This window comes from Anarrhichthys ocellatus, unplaced genomic scaffold (genome assembly GCF_004355925.1).
Source record: "Anarrhichthys ocellatus isolate YVR2014 unplaced genomic scaffold, GSC_Weel_1.0 scaffold13, whole genome shotgun sequence".
NCBI classification, from domain to species: domain Eukaryota; kingdom Metazoa; phylum Chordata; class Actinopteri; order Perciformes; family Anarhichadidae; genus Anarrhichthys; species Anarrhichthys ocellatus.
The window spans coordinates 4510963-4526165 of record NW_022280043.1 but is presented as its reverse complement, the minus strand read 5'-3'; the positions used below and the strand labels follow the sequence as shown (position 1 = coordinate 4526165).

General features: G+C 42.2%; 1 protein-coding gene across 11 annotated transcripts in view; it reads right to left on the bottom strand.

The window, feature by feature from the left end:
• Positions 1-1157: 1157 nt before the first annotated feature.
• Positions 1158-15203, bottom strand: part of celf3b (cugbp, Elav-like family member 3b) — a 24441-nt gene continuing 10395 nt past the window's right edge. For 4 of the 11 annotated variants that reach the window (XM_031852922.1, XM_031852925.1, XM_031852924.1 and 1 more), the window contains 11 exons: positions 8676-8724; positions 8210-8347; positions 8057-8136; positions 7500-7655; positions 6922-7066; positions 6427-6573; positions 5870-5935; positions 5216-5320; positions 4956-5099; positions 4608-4771; positions 1158-2269 (listed from right to left, as the gene is read on the bottom strand). In XM_031852922.1, coding sequence (XP_031708782.1) covers positions 4644-4771; positions 4956-5099; positions 5216-5320; positions 5870-5935; positions 6427-6573; positions 6922-7066; positions 7500-7655; positions 8057-8136; positions 8210-8347; positions 8676-8724 — 1158 coding nt within the window. In that variant the 3' untranslated portion in view covers positions 1158-2269; positions 4608-4643. Of the gene's footprint in view, positions 4332-4607; positions 4772-4955; positions 5100-5215; positions 5321-5869; positions 5936-6426; positions 6574-6921; positions 7067-7499; positions 7656-8056; positions 8137-8209; positions 8348-8675; positions 8725-15203 lie in introns of all 11 variants that reach the window. The other 7 variants (XM_031852927.1, XM_031852931.1, XR_004212969.1 and 4 more) reach the window with 6 other exon arrangements.

Genomic DNA, 15203 nt, shown 5'->3' with positions numbered 1-15203 from the left:
TATAAACTGGATGTTGTATTTCAACCACAGCGCGGGACTCACATGCTGATTTCTGGTGAAATGTTGAGATTAATTCTATCCATTAATTTACTAATATAGGTACACATGGATATGTCTGTCTGTCATGACTACAATGTCTATCTATGTTGTGTCTTTAATTGATTAGGTTCATTCAGTGATTTCAACTGTTTGGTACCTTTTTGCAGCTGAGATAGCTCACATTTAACATATAAGGAAGAATGAAAAAGACTATGCAATTAACTATTATTAATCCATTCTATTCTTTATTCATTCATTTCATTTATTTTATCATTTATTTTCTGTTTAGTAGTTTAGTTATGTAGTTAGTCAAATAAATATTTCATTTATAAAGAACTTGATAATTTGATTTGTGTGTATATGAAATAATGTAAACCCTGAGATTAAGATTTAATTGATTAATATCACATTCTGAAGTTTAAGTCCCTATATTATATATGTATATATTAAAACTTCTGAAAATGTAATCTTATGTTAAATACTGTTAGTCAAACTAATGGTGGCTTATGGCGTAAGCTAAGTACCATCATTCTTTAATACTAATTTATGGGTTTATGAATCATTATTGAATTTCTAATAATAGTTACATAAAGCAATATGAATTAATTATTTATGTATTAAATCTGCTACGAGCAACAACGCTACACAGTGTGTCAGTAGAGCGATTAAGAAAGTTTGAAAAACACAAGGGGAGAAATACGATATTATGTGTCATCATGCTCAGTAATAATCTCATAAATTGACTTGAGCACTTTTGGTAAATTAAACTATGATCATCTCATTAAACGAGGGAGAAGAGTGTACAGGCAGCGTGCTCACAAAGATAAAACAAATCCAGTATTTAATTCTGCTGATAAATAAGTCGGTTACTCCCTTAAACGAATAGAGGAGATAACAAGCTTGGCACATCACCTTATTTTGTGTGAAAACGCATCTCTTCTTCTCTGGTAATGTGTTTTCTAACTCCGCCCCCTTCTGGTCAGAAGATGGATGTGCGCTCTCATGTCTGTGGCATTTTTGTACAGAATCATTCAAATCGAGAATTTTGTGGAAATTAATCATTAAAATTTCTTCACACATACAAACACATACACACTTAAAAAAATCACATTAGGACATTTAGTATGATACTTTTTATTTTAACTTAAAAAGAGAGTGGATCAAAAACAGGATTCAATAAATTAGAAATAAATATAATTGCTGTAATAATTAATACATACATTATAATTACTCGATTGCAAGAGTCTGACAGAAACAGGCCCTCAAAAGGTTTTCTCTAGAAAATTCTAAAATCAAAATATTGCAACCCACTCAAACCCCTTCTCCCAATAAACAAAATAATTGATAAATTAGTAAATAAATAAAAAATAGCTCAAATATTAAAACCTCCCGAATAAAAGTGCAATCCCCCCCACCCCCAAGTTTCACCTAAAATCTAAGTAGAAATTTAAAATAGGTTAGTGATTTCCCATTTTACAATTTGGAATGTAATATCCCTTTATGAGGATGATGATGTTACTAGTGGTAATAATAATGATAATGATAATAATAATAATAATAATAATAATAATAATAATAATAATAATAATAATAATGTCGCTGTGTCCTGTTCAGTGTTTATCTAAAGTAGTATTCTTTTTGCATTTTTTTCTTGTTTTTTTAAATGCTGCTCTTTGTAAACTAAATTATTTACAGGTCGTTAGGATTTTCTCCAAAGTCTCTCTCTAACCTACTCATTTAGTCATCTTTTTTGTATTTTCTTTCTTTTTTTTATTATGAAACATCGGCCCCTCTATATTTGTCATGGTATAGACATGTTAAAGTCTATTGAAGTGATATATCAGCATTTTTCATCAGTATCTTCCATACACGCTCGGTCTGAGTTGTCTTAACTGTACTAAACACCCTGTTGTCAAACTTTACACACACCGCGGTCAAACCGAACTTTTGGTTGTATGGGTAAGATTACTGACTGGTGTGAACCGTGTGTATTTTGTGAGTGTCTGCAGGCGTGTGTGTGTGTGTGTGTGTGTGTGTGTGGTTGTGCACTTTATGTACATTTGTATATCAGCCTTGTACCGTTCGAGGGTCAGCGTTGCGAGTGCATGTGTATTCATTTGAGTGTGTGTCAGTGTGTTTGGCTGCACTCCCCGGACGCTCAAAGGTAGCGGACAGTCTGAAAGCGCTATGAACCCTGGGATTCCACCTCGGCTGGACTCTGAAAGGTCACCTGTGAGGGGATGGAGAGTTTTTGGGGGTAGAGGGAGCGATACAGAAACAAGGAGGGAGGGACAGAGAAGGAGGAAGAACATGTTAGAAAGCAGAGTTAAAAATAAACTGGAGTTCCATGTTTCTGTCTGATCTTTACATCTTGTCAAACATGCTCCTCCCACCAAACAAAACTCTTGTCGGCATGACTTGAACTGCTTTCATACGTCTGGCAGCAAACTGCACCTAAGGGTGCTCCTAGCTCGTCTTTGTTTCAGTTTCATCGCGGTGAGTCAAAACAAGAAGGCATCATTCTCAGTTGTAAAGCTTTGTCTTTCAACAGCAATAAATCATGGTGCTTTAACACATACACACACAGTGTCTGGATCATGCAACTCAATACAGTGAAAAATAAAACGTTATTCGTGTCCTTGTGTGACTTGATAGTGTGTGTCTGGAGGTTATACATGTGTGCGCATGTTTGTAAAGCTCCATATGTGTTTATGTGTGTGTCCTTATGAGCATGTGCTGCACTCATGTGCCTCAAATCATGGCAAGCAAACACTACCACCGTCATGCATCACTCTCTGGCATTTGCAGTATAGAAATTCTGGGTGATAATTTGTATCTGACGGATGTGGGGACATGGTGGTGGGTATCCACACGGATTTATTATATAAAACTTTGTCTAGAAATAGAAACAGGATCCTTTATTTATAATGTGTGCTGCCGTGTGACGGTGCGTCCACACACTGGTCTGACAGCAGCTACACATTTTCTTCTCTTTGGTTAAGGTTGGGGGTTTGTTGAGGATTGAATTTACCTCAAACTAAATATATCCGCTATTCTCTCTTTATTATATTTCTCCCAGAATTCCTATAGTTGAGGGCTGTTCTCCAATAAGCAAGAGGCACTTGTTTTTCCACCATAACAACCACATACCCTTTACCTCAAAACACGAGCTAAAAGGACAGAGAGGGAGGAGGTTGGGAAGAGGAGAAGCGAAGACAGAGTTTGACAGAGAAAAGGGAGGACAAGTAGGAGGAGAAAAGTGGACCAAAAGAGAAGGAGGAGGGGAGCAGTGAAGGGGGGAGGGAGGGAAGGAGGGAGGAAACACCACAAATGCACTGATAGGAGATGTAAAAGAGACCAAGAAAGAGAAACAAAGGAGCAAAAGACTAAAGTGCCACATCAAACAGAGTAACAAATCAGAATCCAGAAATATAAAACTCAGCCTATCAGAGTACAGCTCAACAAAATGCATGCTCGCCCAAAAATAGTGTGCTTTTGGCATAAAACTTTCCATTCCATCCTAACCTGTGTGGCCCATTTGTAGCCATATTTAAACGTCTATGTTCAGTACTGCATAATGATTTCAAGGCTTCTTGTCCAACATGGCCTGTCATTGTTGTATGTTGCATAATATCATAATAGCATGTTACATTTTTCATTAAAATAATGTCATATTTTGCAGTAAACTGTCATGCTGGTCTACATTTCTCCACCAGTCCACTCTATGGAAACCTCTGGAAAACCTCTGTTTGCAGACACCGGTACAACAAGGATTACGCACTCCTGCATTACACACTAACAGACACATTACCCAAACAAGTTGTTCAAATAATAAAATGACACCAAACAGAACACTACAGAAACTGATCAAAAACAAAGCTGCAAATAAAATAACTAGCGTTGCTGTAGAATTTATCAAATGACTATACAATGAATATCAAATATCCAATTAAATCAATTGATTCTGAGTACGATCCTGGCTCTAGACAGTTATTGATCAGTATGTGCACAGGTCAATACAAAATAAAGTCACAATGCACCAAACACAGTCTGTGGTCACTACAGCAACAGGACATGCAGGTCAACGCATGGCTGGTTGCTCGAGGTGACAGAACAAAAAATTTGCCAAAGGCAACCAACACAGGCAATCAATCGCCACAGCAACCCAAACACAGGCCAACCAATCAACTTACAACAATGCGAGAGGAAGGGGGGGTCAGGGCTTTATCGGTCACTAGGCAACCTTTGCCATAGCGATGGGGTCCTGGTGAATTATGATTGGACGGAAGGATCTTGGGTGAGGTAAGTTGCCGTTTCAGGAAAAAGATCAAAACAGCAGGAAAGAAAATAAATAAGGAAAACAATATTTTAGTATTTTAGTTGTTTTCATATGAGTAACCCAACGTAGTATATTCACTGTTATGTCATGTTAAGCTCTTTCTTTTTTAACTACCATCTACCATCAATTAGCATTGCAGTGTCAAAGCTAACGCTAACTTCTCCAGGTTGTTTTTTTTCTTCTCTCTGGCTCTCCCAAACATACAACACCTCCTCACTCACCACCTCACCTCTCTTTATGTCTTCCTCCTCCTCTCAGTTGTCACTCAGTATGGGCGGTTGGCATCTTTGGGCCTTTTCAGCTGCACTTTCAGTCTTTTCATGCCGATCTGGAAGCCATTCATGGCCTGAATGGCGGCCTGAGCGCTGGCTGGATTGTCAAAACTCACAAATCCTGGAAAAAGAGAGAGAAAATGAAAAGTTGTTGATCGTGCCTTTGTCTCAACTTAACCAAGATGTCAAATTTAAACAGACACGATATCTTATGCTCCACAAAGTCACCCAGTCTTTGTCACTCGTCCTTTCCTTTCTCTGCTCTCCCCTTTCCCTCCCTCTTTCTCCCCGTCTGTGTGTCTCACCGAAGCACTTGCTCTGGTTGGTGGCCCGGTCAACAAACACCTTCGCCGAGATGACATTGCCAAAGGGCAGGAACATCTGCAGCATCTCAGAGTCGCTGAACTCCTGAGGCAGGTGGTAGATGAAGATGTTACAGCCCTCTGGACCTGAAACACACATTAGAGTGTGATAAATTATCTCAGGCAGTGAAAACCTTGTGATAAACAACTTTAAATAAGATCATTGTGGGTGTGGCCCCAGACAGTAAAGGAAGTCACATCACCTTCTCTCTGCTGCTGTTGCTGGGGCTGCTGGTGTTGCTGGGCAACCAGTGTTGGCTGCTGGGGGAACGGCTGGCCGACCAATCCGTAGGCAGCAGGATACGCCGCTATTGGGAGAGACGGTAACAAAATTCTGATTGGGTAAAAACAACAGGTGGCAACATGGCAGTGTCCAATAGAATCATTCGGTTTGAAACTGAAACGTCTGCTGCTGAAGGTGAAAACTATTAAATGTAACACTTGAACGGAGCAAGACACAACAACAATGACATTGTTGGTCTGAGTCTGGTGCGCCGCCCCCCCCCATTTACTCCATAAGTATGAATCATGTATTCGGATGGTGTAAAGGTGTCATTAGCTGTATTACATTTACCGGCCATTAATCTGTGTCACTGAAATCGGATGAATCATAACAAAATAAATTGCCCTTGAAAGTCTTCCACCCTTGAGACGAAGGTCTGAAAGCAGACACCTGACCTTCCTTGTTCCCTATTTACATGTATTCTGATTCAACCTACTGCATGAGCTGCCTTACTGAACCGGAAGGGATTTCTTTAAAAAGCAATATACAAGTATTTACATTGGGGATCCATATACCATCCCAACCCACAGTGGGATATTCATCAAGCTTTTTGGTCACCTGGCTGTACACTTACACCAACCTGTGTAGTGTTGCATGCCTGCATACGCCTGCTGTAGGGGGTCCAGGACCGGACTCTGAGCTGTAGAGATATACGAAATAGAAAAGCAGTGAGAATGAAAACAAGACAAACAATGGGCTCATAAATCTCAGATTTCCCTTCGTTTAAGTCTCAATTGCAATAGTCTTTAAGTGCTTCTTAGATTTTATTTAAATACCTTAATATTTAGTCAGGCCCTCAATATGCCTATTGACCCTCTGACAGCCCTGTTTGGTCTCCCACCGAATATGCCCTCCACAACAAAGCATTTACTATTCTGTTGGGCGCTCTTCTTAAATGGAAAACTCCCATTCTACACACAACAGATTCATACCGGAAATCTTGGAATGCATAAAGCTAGAAAGATGAAGATTTTCAGTAAAAGACTAATGCAATTTATTCTCTCTCGATTTTTTCCTTCTTTCTTTCTTAATCAATCAATTTATTTTTGTGATAGTATTTATTTATTTATGTGTTATGTACTTTTTTCTTTGAGTAACCATAACCAATTTTAAAAAAGACAAACAAAAAACCTTGATATGCGTGAATGCCATTGGTGTATAGTGCTTCTGTTGCTTGTTGTCCATTGGTGGTTGGCAGACTGCTGTAACCGTTCACTCCTAATGGCGGGGGGAGAGATGGCACAGGCGTTGCAGCCATAGTTGGTGGAGTGTTTGTACCTACAGATGGAGATCACATTCCAGAAAATGAGCCCGTAGTTGCCGCTCTTCAACTATACCTATTTAACTACACCTGTTAGTCTACATCTTAAAAATCCATAAAACACATGAATAACTAAGCGCTGTAAACTTTAATTGTTATTTTGATGATGCAAAGCATCTCAGGGAAAATACTGCGGATCATAATAAAAACCCTTTCAAATGTTGTGCTATAATATACAGCTGATAACTACATCTACAGACCACTATATTCTACACAATACAGCTCCTGTGCATGTGTCTGAGCATAAACAAGTTCAGTATGCATGGCATGTGAGTGTGTGTGTGTGTGTTTGTGTGTGAGCCTACCCGAGGACGGCGTGAGGGGTGTGATGGGTGTGGCAATGATTCCGTTGGCATTGAGCGCCGCCATCTGCTGCATCTGTACGGCGGCAACTGTTGCAACAGGAGACAAGTACGCTGACTGGGCAACCAGGGCCTGCTGTTGGACAAGCTGTAGACAGGAAATGGAAAGAGAGAGAGAGAGGAAGGGGATGGAGAAAAAGAGGGGGAGGGAGGGAGAAAGAGGGGAAAAAGTGAAAGAGAAAGAAGACAAAGAGACAGTAAAGAGGATATGGGGAAAAGGGAGAGGGAGAAACAAAGAGAAGAGGAAAGGGCAGGGAGAGGGAGTGATGGAGGAACAGATGAATAGAGATCTAATTACAAGGCCATTATGTCCCGAGTCAGTGGGTTAATGGTTGTGTGTTGCGGGAAAGCTAATGCCAGATGACGTATGTTCTGTTGTCTGGGTAATGACATTAGCCCCAATTAGACCACTGATAGCCTCTTCAAACTTATTACATCCTTTCATAAGCACAGCACTCGTCTTACAAACTTAGTGTGCGTATATGTGCGTGGGATGCTTTGTGCATCCGTGCACTGCTTGCCTGTGCATTGACCGCCTGTGTGTAGGCATTGTAGGCGGGGAAGTTGAGGGTCATGGGGCTGAAGATGCCGAGCTGGGAGGCCACCTGCTGCATCCTCCTCAGCCCCCGCTCCTTCTCTGTGTCGGCAAACTTCACCACCAGACTGGACGACGCTCCCTGTGAAGCGAAAGGTGAACATTGAGTACGTTTTCAACTGTAATGTTACATGTTATCCACTTTATGTGTTAATGGGACTGGGCTCCATGTTTATTAATTCATTCATTTTCTCTATCCACTTAATCCTTTTTATGATTCATATGGGGCTTGGGCCTATCCCAGCATCTTGATGACACCCAGGACAGCAGCAAAGAAGACAGATGATTACATTGCTTACATTATTACCTACAGAAAATTCAAACTGTCCCATGTGACTCGTGCAGATGTCTTTGGAAGACCATGTGTGTGTTTGCCTTGTGTGTGTGTGTGTGTGAGTGTGTGTGTGTGTGTGTGTGTGTGTGTGTGTGTGTGTGTGTGTGTGTATGTTTTTAATCATTTGTAATATGAAGCATGCAACTTACGGGCATTGTGCGGCTTCCATGCAAGCTGTTGATGGCAGCCTGGGCTTCAGAGTGTCCTTGGAATTTTACAAAAGCGCATCCTGTAACAAAACAGAGTTAGTTACAGCATTTAGTAAATGGCATTATATAAGTGTATGTACTGTATGTGTTTACCTTTGCTGGTGCCGTCAGGTCCTCTCAACACAGTACACTCATCTATGCTGCCAAAGGGCTCAAACAGTCTTCTGACATCCTCATCGCTCTGTTGCTTTCCCAGCATACCCACAAACAACTTCCTGTCCTCTGAGAGACCAATAATGTGGAAGAACAGAGAGGAAATGATAAGAATCAACTTAATTTACCTTTAACTGGTCACACCTATGTTGATCAAACAATAGAAGTTGTTATTAGAAATGGAAGCTACCGTGTTTGTCCACCAGGGAGCAGTATTGACTACATAAATGGCGAATGAGATAGGGTGGTGAAAAGAATGTGATTTGAATGTGCCTCTGTGTGTAATTCATCTCTATCTGATCCAGCTGGACACCTACCCTTCTGTATGTCACACTGAAACCTTTGTGTGTGTGTGTGTGTGTGTGTGTCTGTGTTTGTGTAACTACATTTAAGGTACTTGTCTCACCTCCTCTGCCCTCGCTGTCAGCTGGTTTCACCTGGATTGGCCGATTCATCTGCGGAACAAACAAGAAGGAACATCAACACAGATGGTCAACATAAACAAGCCTCTCTCCATTTGTCTTATCCCAGGACATGTCTTTAGGATGGACTCCACTTCACAGTTCTGAAACAATAACATAGCGATATCTGGCATAGTTATGTTGACAAATTATTTTGTTACAGAGGCTTTTGAGCAAAAAGATTAAACTTTAATTACAGTACTGACAGTGTGTGTGTGTGTGTGTGTGTGTGTGTGTGTGTGTGTGTGTGTTTTAGTCCCTGATAAATCAAGTTTAGCAGGTGGCAGGTGTGTCTGAACTCCCAGGCTGCTGGGACAACCTTAAAATCTCTGATTTCTCTCTCTCTCTCTCTCTCTCTCTCTCTCTCTCTCTCTCTCTCTCTCTCTCTCTCTTGCTCTCTCTCTCACACACACACCCACACATACACACAGACACAGAATGGAGGGGGGATTGAGAAGTGACGAGATTAAGAATGCAGGCCAGTTGATCTGGATTACAGAAGAACTACGGATTAGATGAGGGACAAGAGTAGATTGAGAAAGAGAGAAGAGGAGGAGGAGGAGGGGGGTGGGGGGTGAGATGAGATGACAAGTGTGTGAAGCTAACAGGCGCAGTCAGCTAAAAATAAAAGGATGGAGATCGAGAGTCAGGCCTGGGGGAACCCGACAGACTTTGACCGACTGAAAGGGCAGGTGGAGGCCAAAAGGAACCCATGATGTGAATGGAAATGCTGGAAAAAAAGAAGCATTACATGAGGAGTGACACACAGAGAGATGGAGAGTAGGAGGATGAAAGCAAAGCTTCCTCAGAGGATGATTGAAAAAGAATAGAAAGAGAAAGAGGGGGAGGAGGGAGGAGCGGGGCGTGATTCAGTCGTGACTTCCTCAGTCTAAAAATTGTCATGACTACAGAGATCCATCGCCGTGACTGCTAATGCATGCATGCAAGCATACACATGTTCTGAATGGCCCTACCATGCATACACTATCGACAGATACACAGGTTGATCACACACAGACATGCACACATACACACATGCACACACACACACACACACACACACACACACACACACACACACACACAGTGCTTAGTCATAGCACTGAGGCAATGAGACAGAGTGTTAATGCCAGAGGGATGCGGTGGGGGAGGAGAAGGGCTGCAGAATGATGGGGATGAAAAGAAAGAAGAAGCACAAGGAATGGAGAAAGGAAGAAAAATCCCGACGAGGAGCGGTTTGAAGGAGGGAGTGACATCAATACAGAAAGCAAAAGCCAAAAAGAGAAGAGGAAAAAAACACGCTTGTGGGGTAGACACACCTATTTTCTGATCCAAGCTGTGAAATGTTGCGAAACCAAATAAAAGCAAACCATCGCACATTTTTTGAATAAACATCCTTATCAGACAAGCTCAGATTTAAAGTTCCTCACTCAGTGTACAATGTACTATAATCATTGCTTTGCCTCACTGCCACTCAAAAAGTGATTTGTGGCAATTGTATTTTGCATGTATGACAGGGAGGAGAAAAACTCAGAGGGAAGAACAGAGGATGAGAAAAAGAGGATGGATGGGGACAGAGAGGAGGAGGAGGAGGAGGGGAAAGGGAGGGGATGAGGAGGAAGAATGGAGAGAAGTCCCAGTGGAGTGTTAAGGCAATGTAATGAAGCTGGTAATTGAGGAGAGGGCAGAGCAGAGAGAGAGAGAGACTGATCCATACATTTGATTAATCAGCTCTTAGCTGTCACCACAAAGCTATTGATTAAGGCAAGGCCATCACACACAATCAGAGGCACAAACCCACACAGATGCAAACACATCTGTACGCACACACATATACACACAGTGGTCTGCAGAGGAAGGAATAATGTAGATTTGTAACCCGCACCTTTATTGACTCGAACTGTCGACATAAACATAAAGTTACAGATTCCAGTGACCTTGGATTCAAACTGTCAATCCACCGCTCCATCCCTTCACCCCTCCATTTATCCATCCATCCCTCCATCCCTCCACCCGTCCATCCATCCATCATATTCCAGTCCCGGTGCTATCGCTATCCATCCACGCTGCCATCCATCTCGCACTGTCAACTCATCGATCAGTCCCGTCTTGTTCATTGATTTCGGGCCTGTGTTGTAGAGCAGGCTTGATTGTAGCAAGATTTGTGTACACTAACCCTTCCTTTATCGTTTTTATCCATCCATCACCTCCTCCACTGCTTCCTTCAATAGCCCCATTCAAGCTCATCCTTGTGACTGTAAAACCGACTGAACAGAAGAACCTTATGATTCCCGTCTACAGCTTATCAATCAAGGCATATCAATCGGTTCCTGAGGAAGTGTATGTGCTCACTTGAACTGACCTTTTGGTGATTTAAAGTAACCACGTAATATTAAGTCCATATGACGCGTTGGAAAAAGACGGATGGAGATGGAGGAAAAAGCCAGAGAAACAGCAGATGAGAGGTGCACACCGCCACCACAAAGACAACACAATGGCATCGGAAAATTGGCATGGCAACCGGCTCGTTGTCATGGCAATGGTATGACGGCACACTGGGTAGGTAAACAAGGATGCTGGTTGCCAAGGGTGACTGCTGTGCTCTTGGGGTAAACAAAGAATGTGTGCCGGAGAGAGTGCTCTGCTGCAGCTTCTCACTATCCTCCTCGACATCTTCCCTCTTTGAGCCAATGAAACAAGGGAGGAGTGAGCAGCGAGTAAAAAACGTATGAGAACAAGGAAATGAAGAGGACAGAAGATTTATGAGAGTGATGTAGAGATGTGGGCAGTATCCAGAGGGAGGTAGTAAGTGTGATTTGGCTCTGAGGGAAAGATTGAAGGAACTGAATCTATATTGTGGTAAGAGTAATTAAAATCCCCTCGAGCCTGAGAGAAAAATGCAAATAAAGTACAGTCCCTGCTCGTCAGTCACACTGTACTCCACTCATTCCTCTTCCTTCACTCCAACACACGTGAACAGCCACGCGCTCCTTTTCAAGTAAAATCATCCTCTAATTACTCACATTCCAATTAAGACTTAATTAACAGTAACCATCTGCAAGCGTGCGCACGTATACGAGGAGCCGGCTTCCTCCTGTAGCAAGGTTTGATCCGTCCTGCTGAATACTAAGAACCTGTCTCTATCTGTGAGGGAAGGAAAACTCGTATGTGAGCAACAGTGCGGCGATGCATGAGGGCGAGATATGTGATGTATGATCGTGTGTGAGCTCACATGACCACTCGCACTCAGTGGAGGCTCGTCCACCGCCACGCATGAACAAACCCTGCATGCAAATACAGCTCCATTTGCATGTTGTGGTGCCAAAACAAATACACACACACAGTGTATACTCACATATGCGCGCGCGCACACACACACACTGTGTACACTACACTTTTCCCCACACCCAGAGCACCCGCCCTTTTGCACACGCAGAAACAAACATCCTACAAACATACAGTTAATCTTGCTCCCCGCAGTAACGCAGAGAGGATTATGCCAGGATTAGGGGATATTAAATCCTTGGATTATCCAATCAAATTGTATTCCACCCCCTCCCCCACACACGCAAAATCAGTGGAACAAACCATTGCGCCACATCATGAGGGTAGGAGGTAGCGTGCATATCTAAATGTGTGTGTGTGTGTGTGTGTGTGTGTATGTGTGCGTGTGTGTGTGTGTGCACAGACACACTAACACTCGTCATATCTATCTTCCTCACACACACCCTTCCCCCCTTCAATCTCCCTCTGGAACACTCCATCCACACAATTTAAGATGTCCATTTTCCAGAGTGCACAAGAAAAGAAAACTATTTTTATCCCTTCTCCACGATCTAGCATTATTTCTCCCTCTTAACTCTTCCCCCCCATCCTCGATTCCCTTCTTTCCACTCTCAACTCCGTAATCCGTCTATATACCCTTCCTGATGACACGGGCACATCACTGCTTTTCTTTTTATCTTTTTCAACCCGTTCCCTCCTTTTTTTTCTCTTGCCTACTCTATCTCATTCACTTCCTCCTCTCGTGTTGCTCCTACTCTCTCTCAATTTTCTCCCCATCATTGCTGTAACTGCAAACTCTTTATCATCAGTATAGTGAACCCTTATGTCGATTGGGCAAAAAACTAAATTGAGCCAAATAGCAGGACTCTTCACCCCATAAGTGTCTCTCTTAAAATAGATTGTTTAACATACAACTACATGTTTAATATAATTCTGCTTTGATTTTGAGCTACACGGCTGCAAGTAATCCAGTAAAACACAGAAAGACACGACATATCGTGATCACGAAATATCAAAGTAACCAGTAATTATCAGTGATTCATCTATCAGCTCCCTCGCATGCCTCATCTGTGTGTTTCAGGGTGTTTGTATAGATATATTCTGTCTTTATATATATATTCAGTGTGTTTATATAGATAACAGTCTGACTCCCCGATGACACTCTCTCGTTCACCGCTGGGTGAAAAACACTGAGGTGTGAGAAACAAGAGCGATTGAGCGGGAAGGTGGAGCAGCTCCTCCCCACCTCCGTCTCCTCTCTCTCTCTCTATCGCACCACGTTAGGCTTTGCATCCCCCAGGTTACCTAGCAACCTGGCATCTCTGCTCAGCACTGTTGCCTGGCAACGAGGGCCTGCAACCATAATAATACCAGCTCCTGAGAGGCCCCCCTCCCGACTCTCATCCCTCTCTCCTCTGTCTATCTCATTCCATTCTTCACACCTGAGAAGTCTGCCCTCCTTCTCTTCCACTCAATACGTTATCTGGCTGTTAACCCTTCATCACCCTCTCTACTGGAGCACGGATTACCAACATATTCGCCTCCGTCTCTCTCCCTCGCTTTTCTGCCTTCATCACTCTCCACAGTAATGGTACCAAACCGTGCATAAAGCAGAACTAACTACCCTGTTGATCCCTATAATATTATGCTGTTTTTTTTGTCAAACATTTCTGCATGCAGCAGTGGAGCACTCACTGAAATTTGATCCTTTGGATTTAGTCCAACATAATCCACACGGCACTATAGCGGATAACTGTTAGACCTATGCACTTGGACCCTCTTTTTATTTTAGGGAGTGTAAGTCCTTTGGGAAATGAGCTGGTAAATTAAAAAGGCGGCTCAAAGCCATACAAATTTATGATTGCAAAAAAATCTCATATTCAGCGAGATTACATTCAATACAGCGCCAGTGACACATTTCTGGATGCTCAGATAGTTACAGTGTAACGTAGGATCCCCGTAAAAAGACAAATATGTAAATAACCTGTATGTTCTTAAGAAGCTTAATCAAAGCGGAAAATAGCCTAATACTGAACATCTATTTTTGTGCACACCATGAGCAAAATCAATTTATGGTGGTGTGTTTTTTTTAATTTGATTTTAAACTACTTGCTTCTGTCATTGGGGAACAACTCATAAGGCATACTTACAATTTCTAAAACTCACTATACTTACAGATAATTGGCTGATCAGTCTTAAGATCACTCTAACGCCTGAATCTAGTAATGTTTAGCTTGCCTCCCCTGTTGCTGTTTTCTACTGACTCTATGATTTGACATATATTCCTCATGATATTTTCTATTAAGGTCAAAGAAAGTGGCATACAATGGAGAAAATACTTTTTGTGTATTTATATTGAAGTCATGCACTAAATACACAGGCCAATAGGTGTATATATACTTAAAATTAAATGTCTATAGCTCATCAATTGGAAGTTATACTCAAACTTAGCTTATTTTATAACAACCTCACCTATACACCTTATAATGTAATAAACCATAAAGAAGTATCCACAATCTTACATTCAATAACTAAAAATGTGCTTCAACATACAAATTAAATCAGCAGAACAAAACCTTAGGTTGTTTATCCGAAAACCTCATTTGTGTGCATCATTAAAACAAGGCTCAACTCACTCATGTACAAACCATCACACACACACACGCCCAGTGGTCTTCTGTAGACAGAGCACTGTGGAGTGTGGAGGTCTACAATAGTGCAATTTGGTCTACAAAGCTCCAGCTCTGGCCTGTGGTCAGTGTGAAAAGAACATTATTGAGACAGCAGGTTGGAGTGTGGTTAGAGAGGAGACCTCAGAGCCGAGGACACACCCCAGGTGCAACTTAAGTCCCGTCATCCCTCTGTCTTGCCTAATCACATACACACGCATATATAAACGCACACACACACACACACATTTGCAGACACACACACACACAGCAGTGGCCCCTTGTGACAGATGTCTCTGTTTAAACTGACAGAAGTGCGCCCTGACTCCCTCCTACTCCTCCACCACACAGAAAACCCCTTCTCTTCCACACACCACCCGCCTGCCCCTTCCTCCACGCTCATTATGGCAAACTTTTGTCTTGTTTCCGCCCTCTCTCCGACCCGACGTCCTCTGCTCCTCCCCTGTCTCACCCTACCCCCTCCCTGTCTATACGACCCTATTCATGCCAAACCTCTTC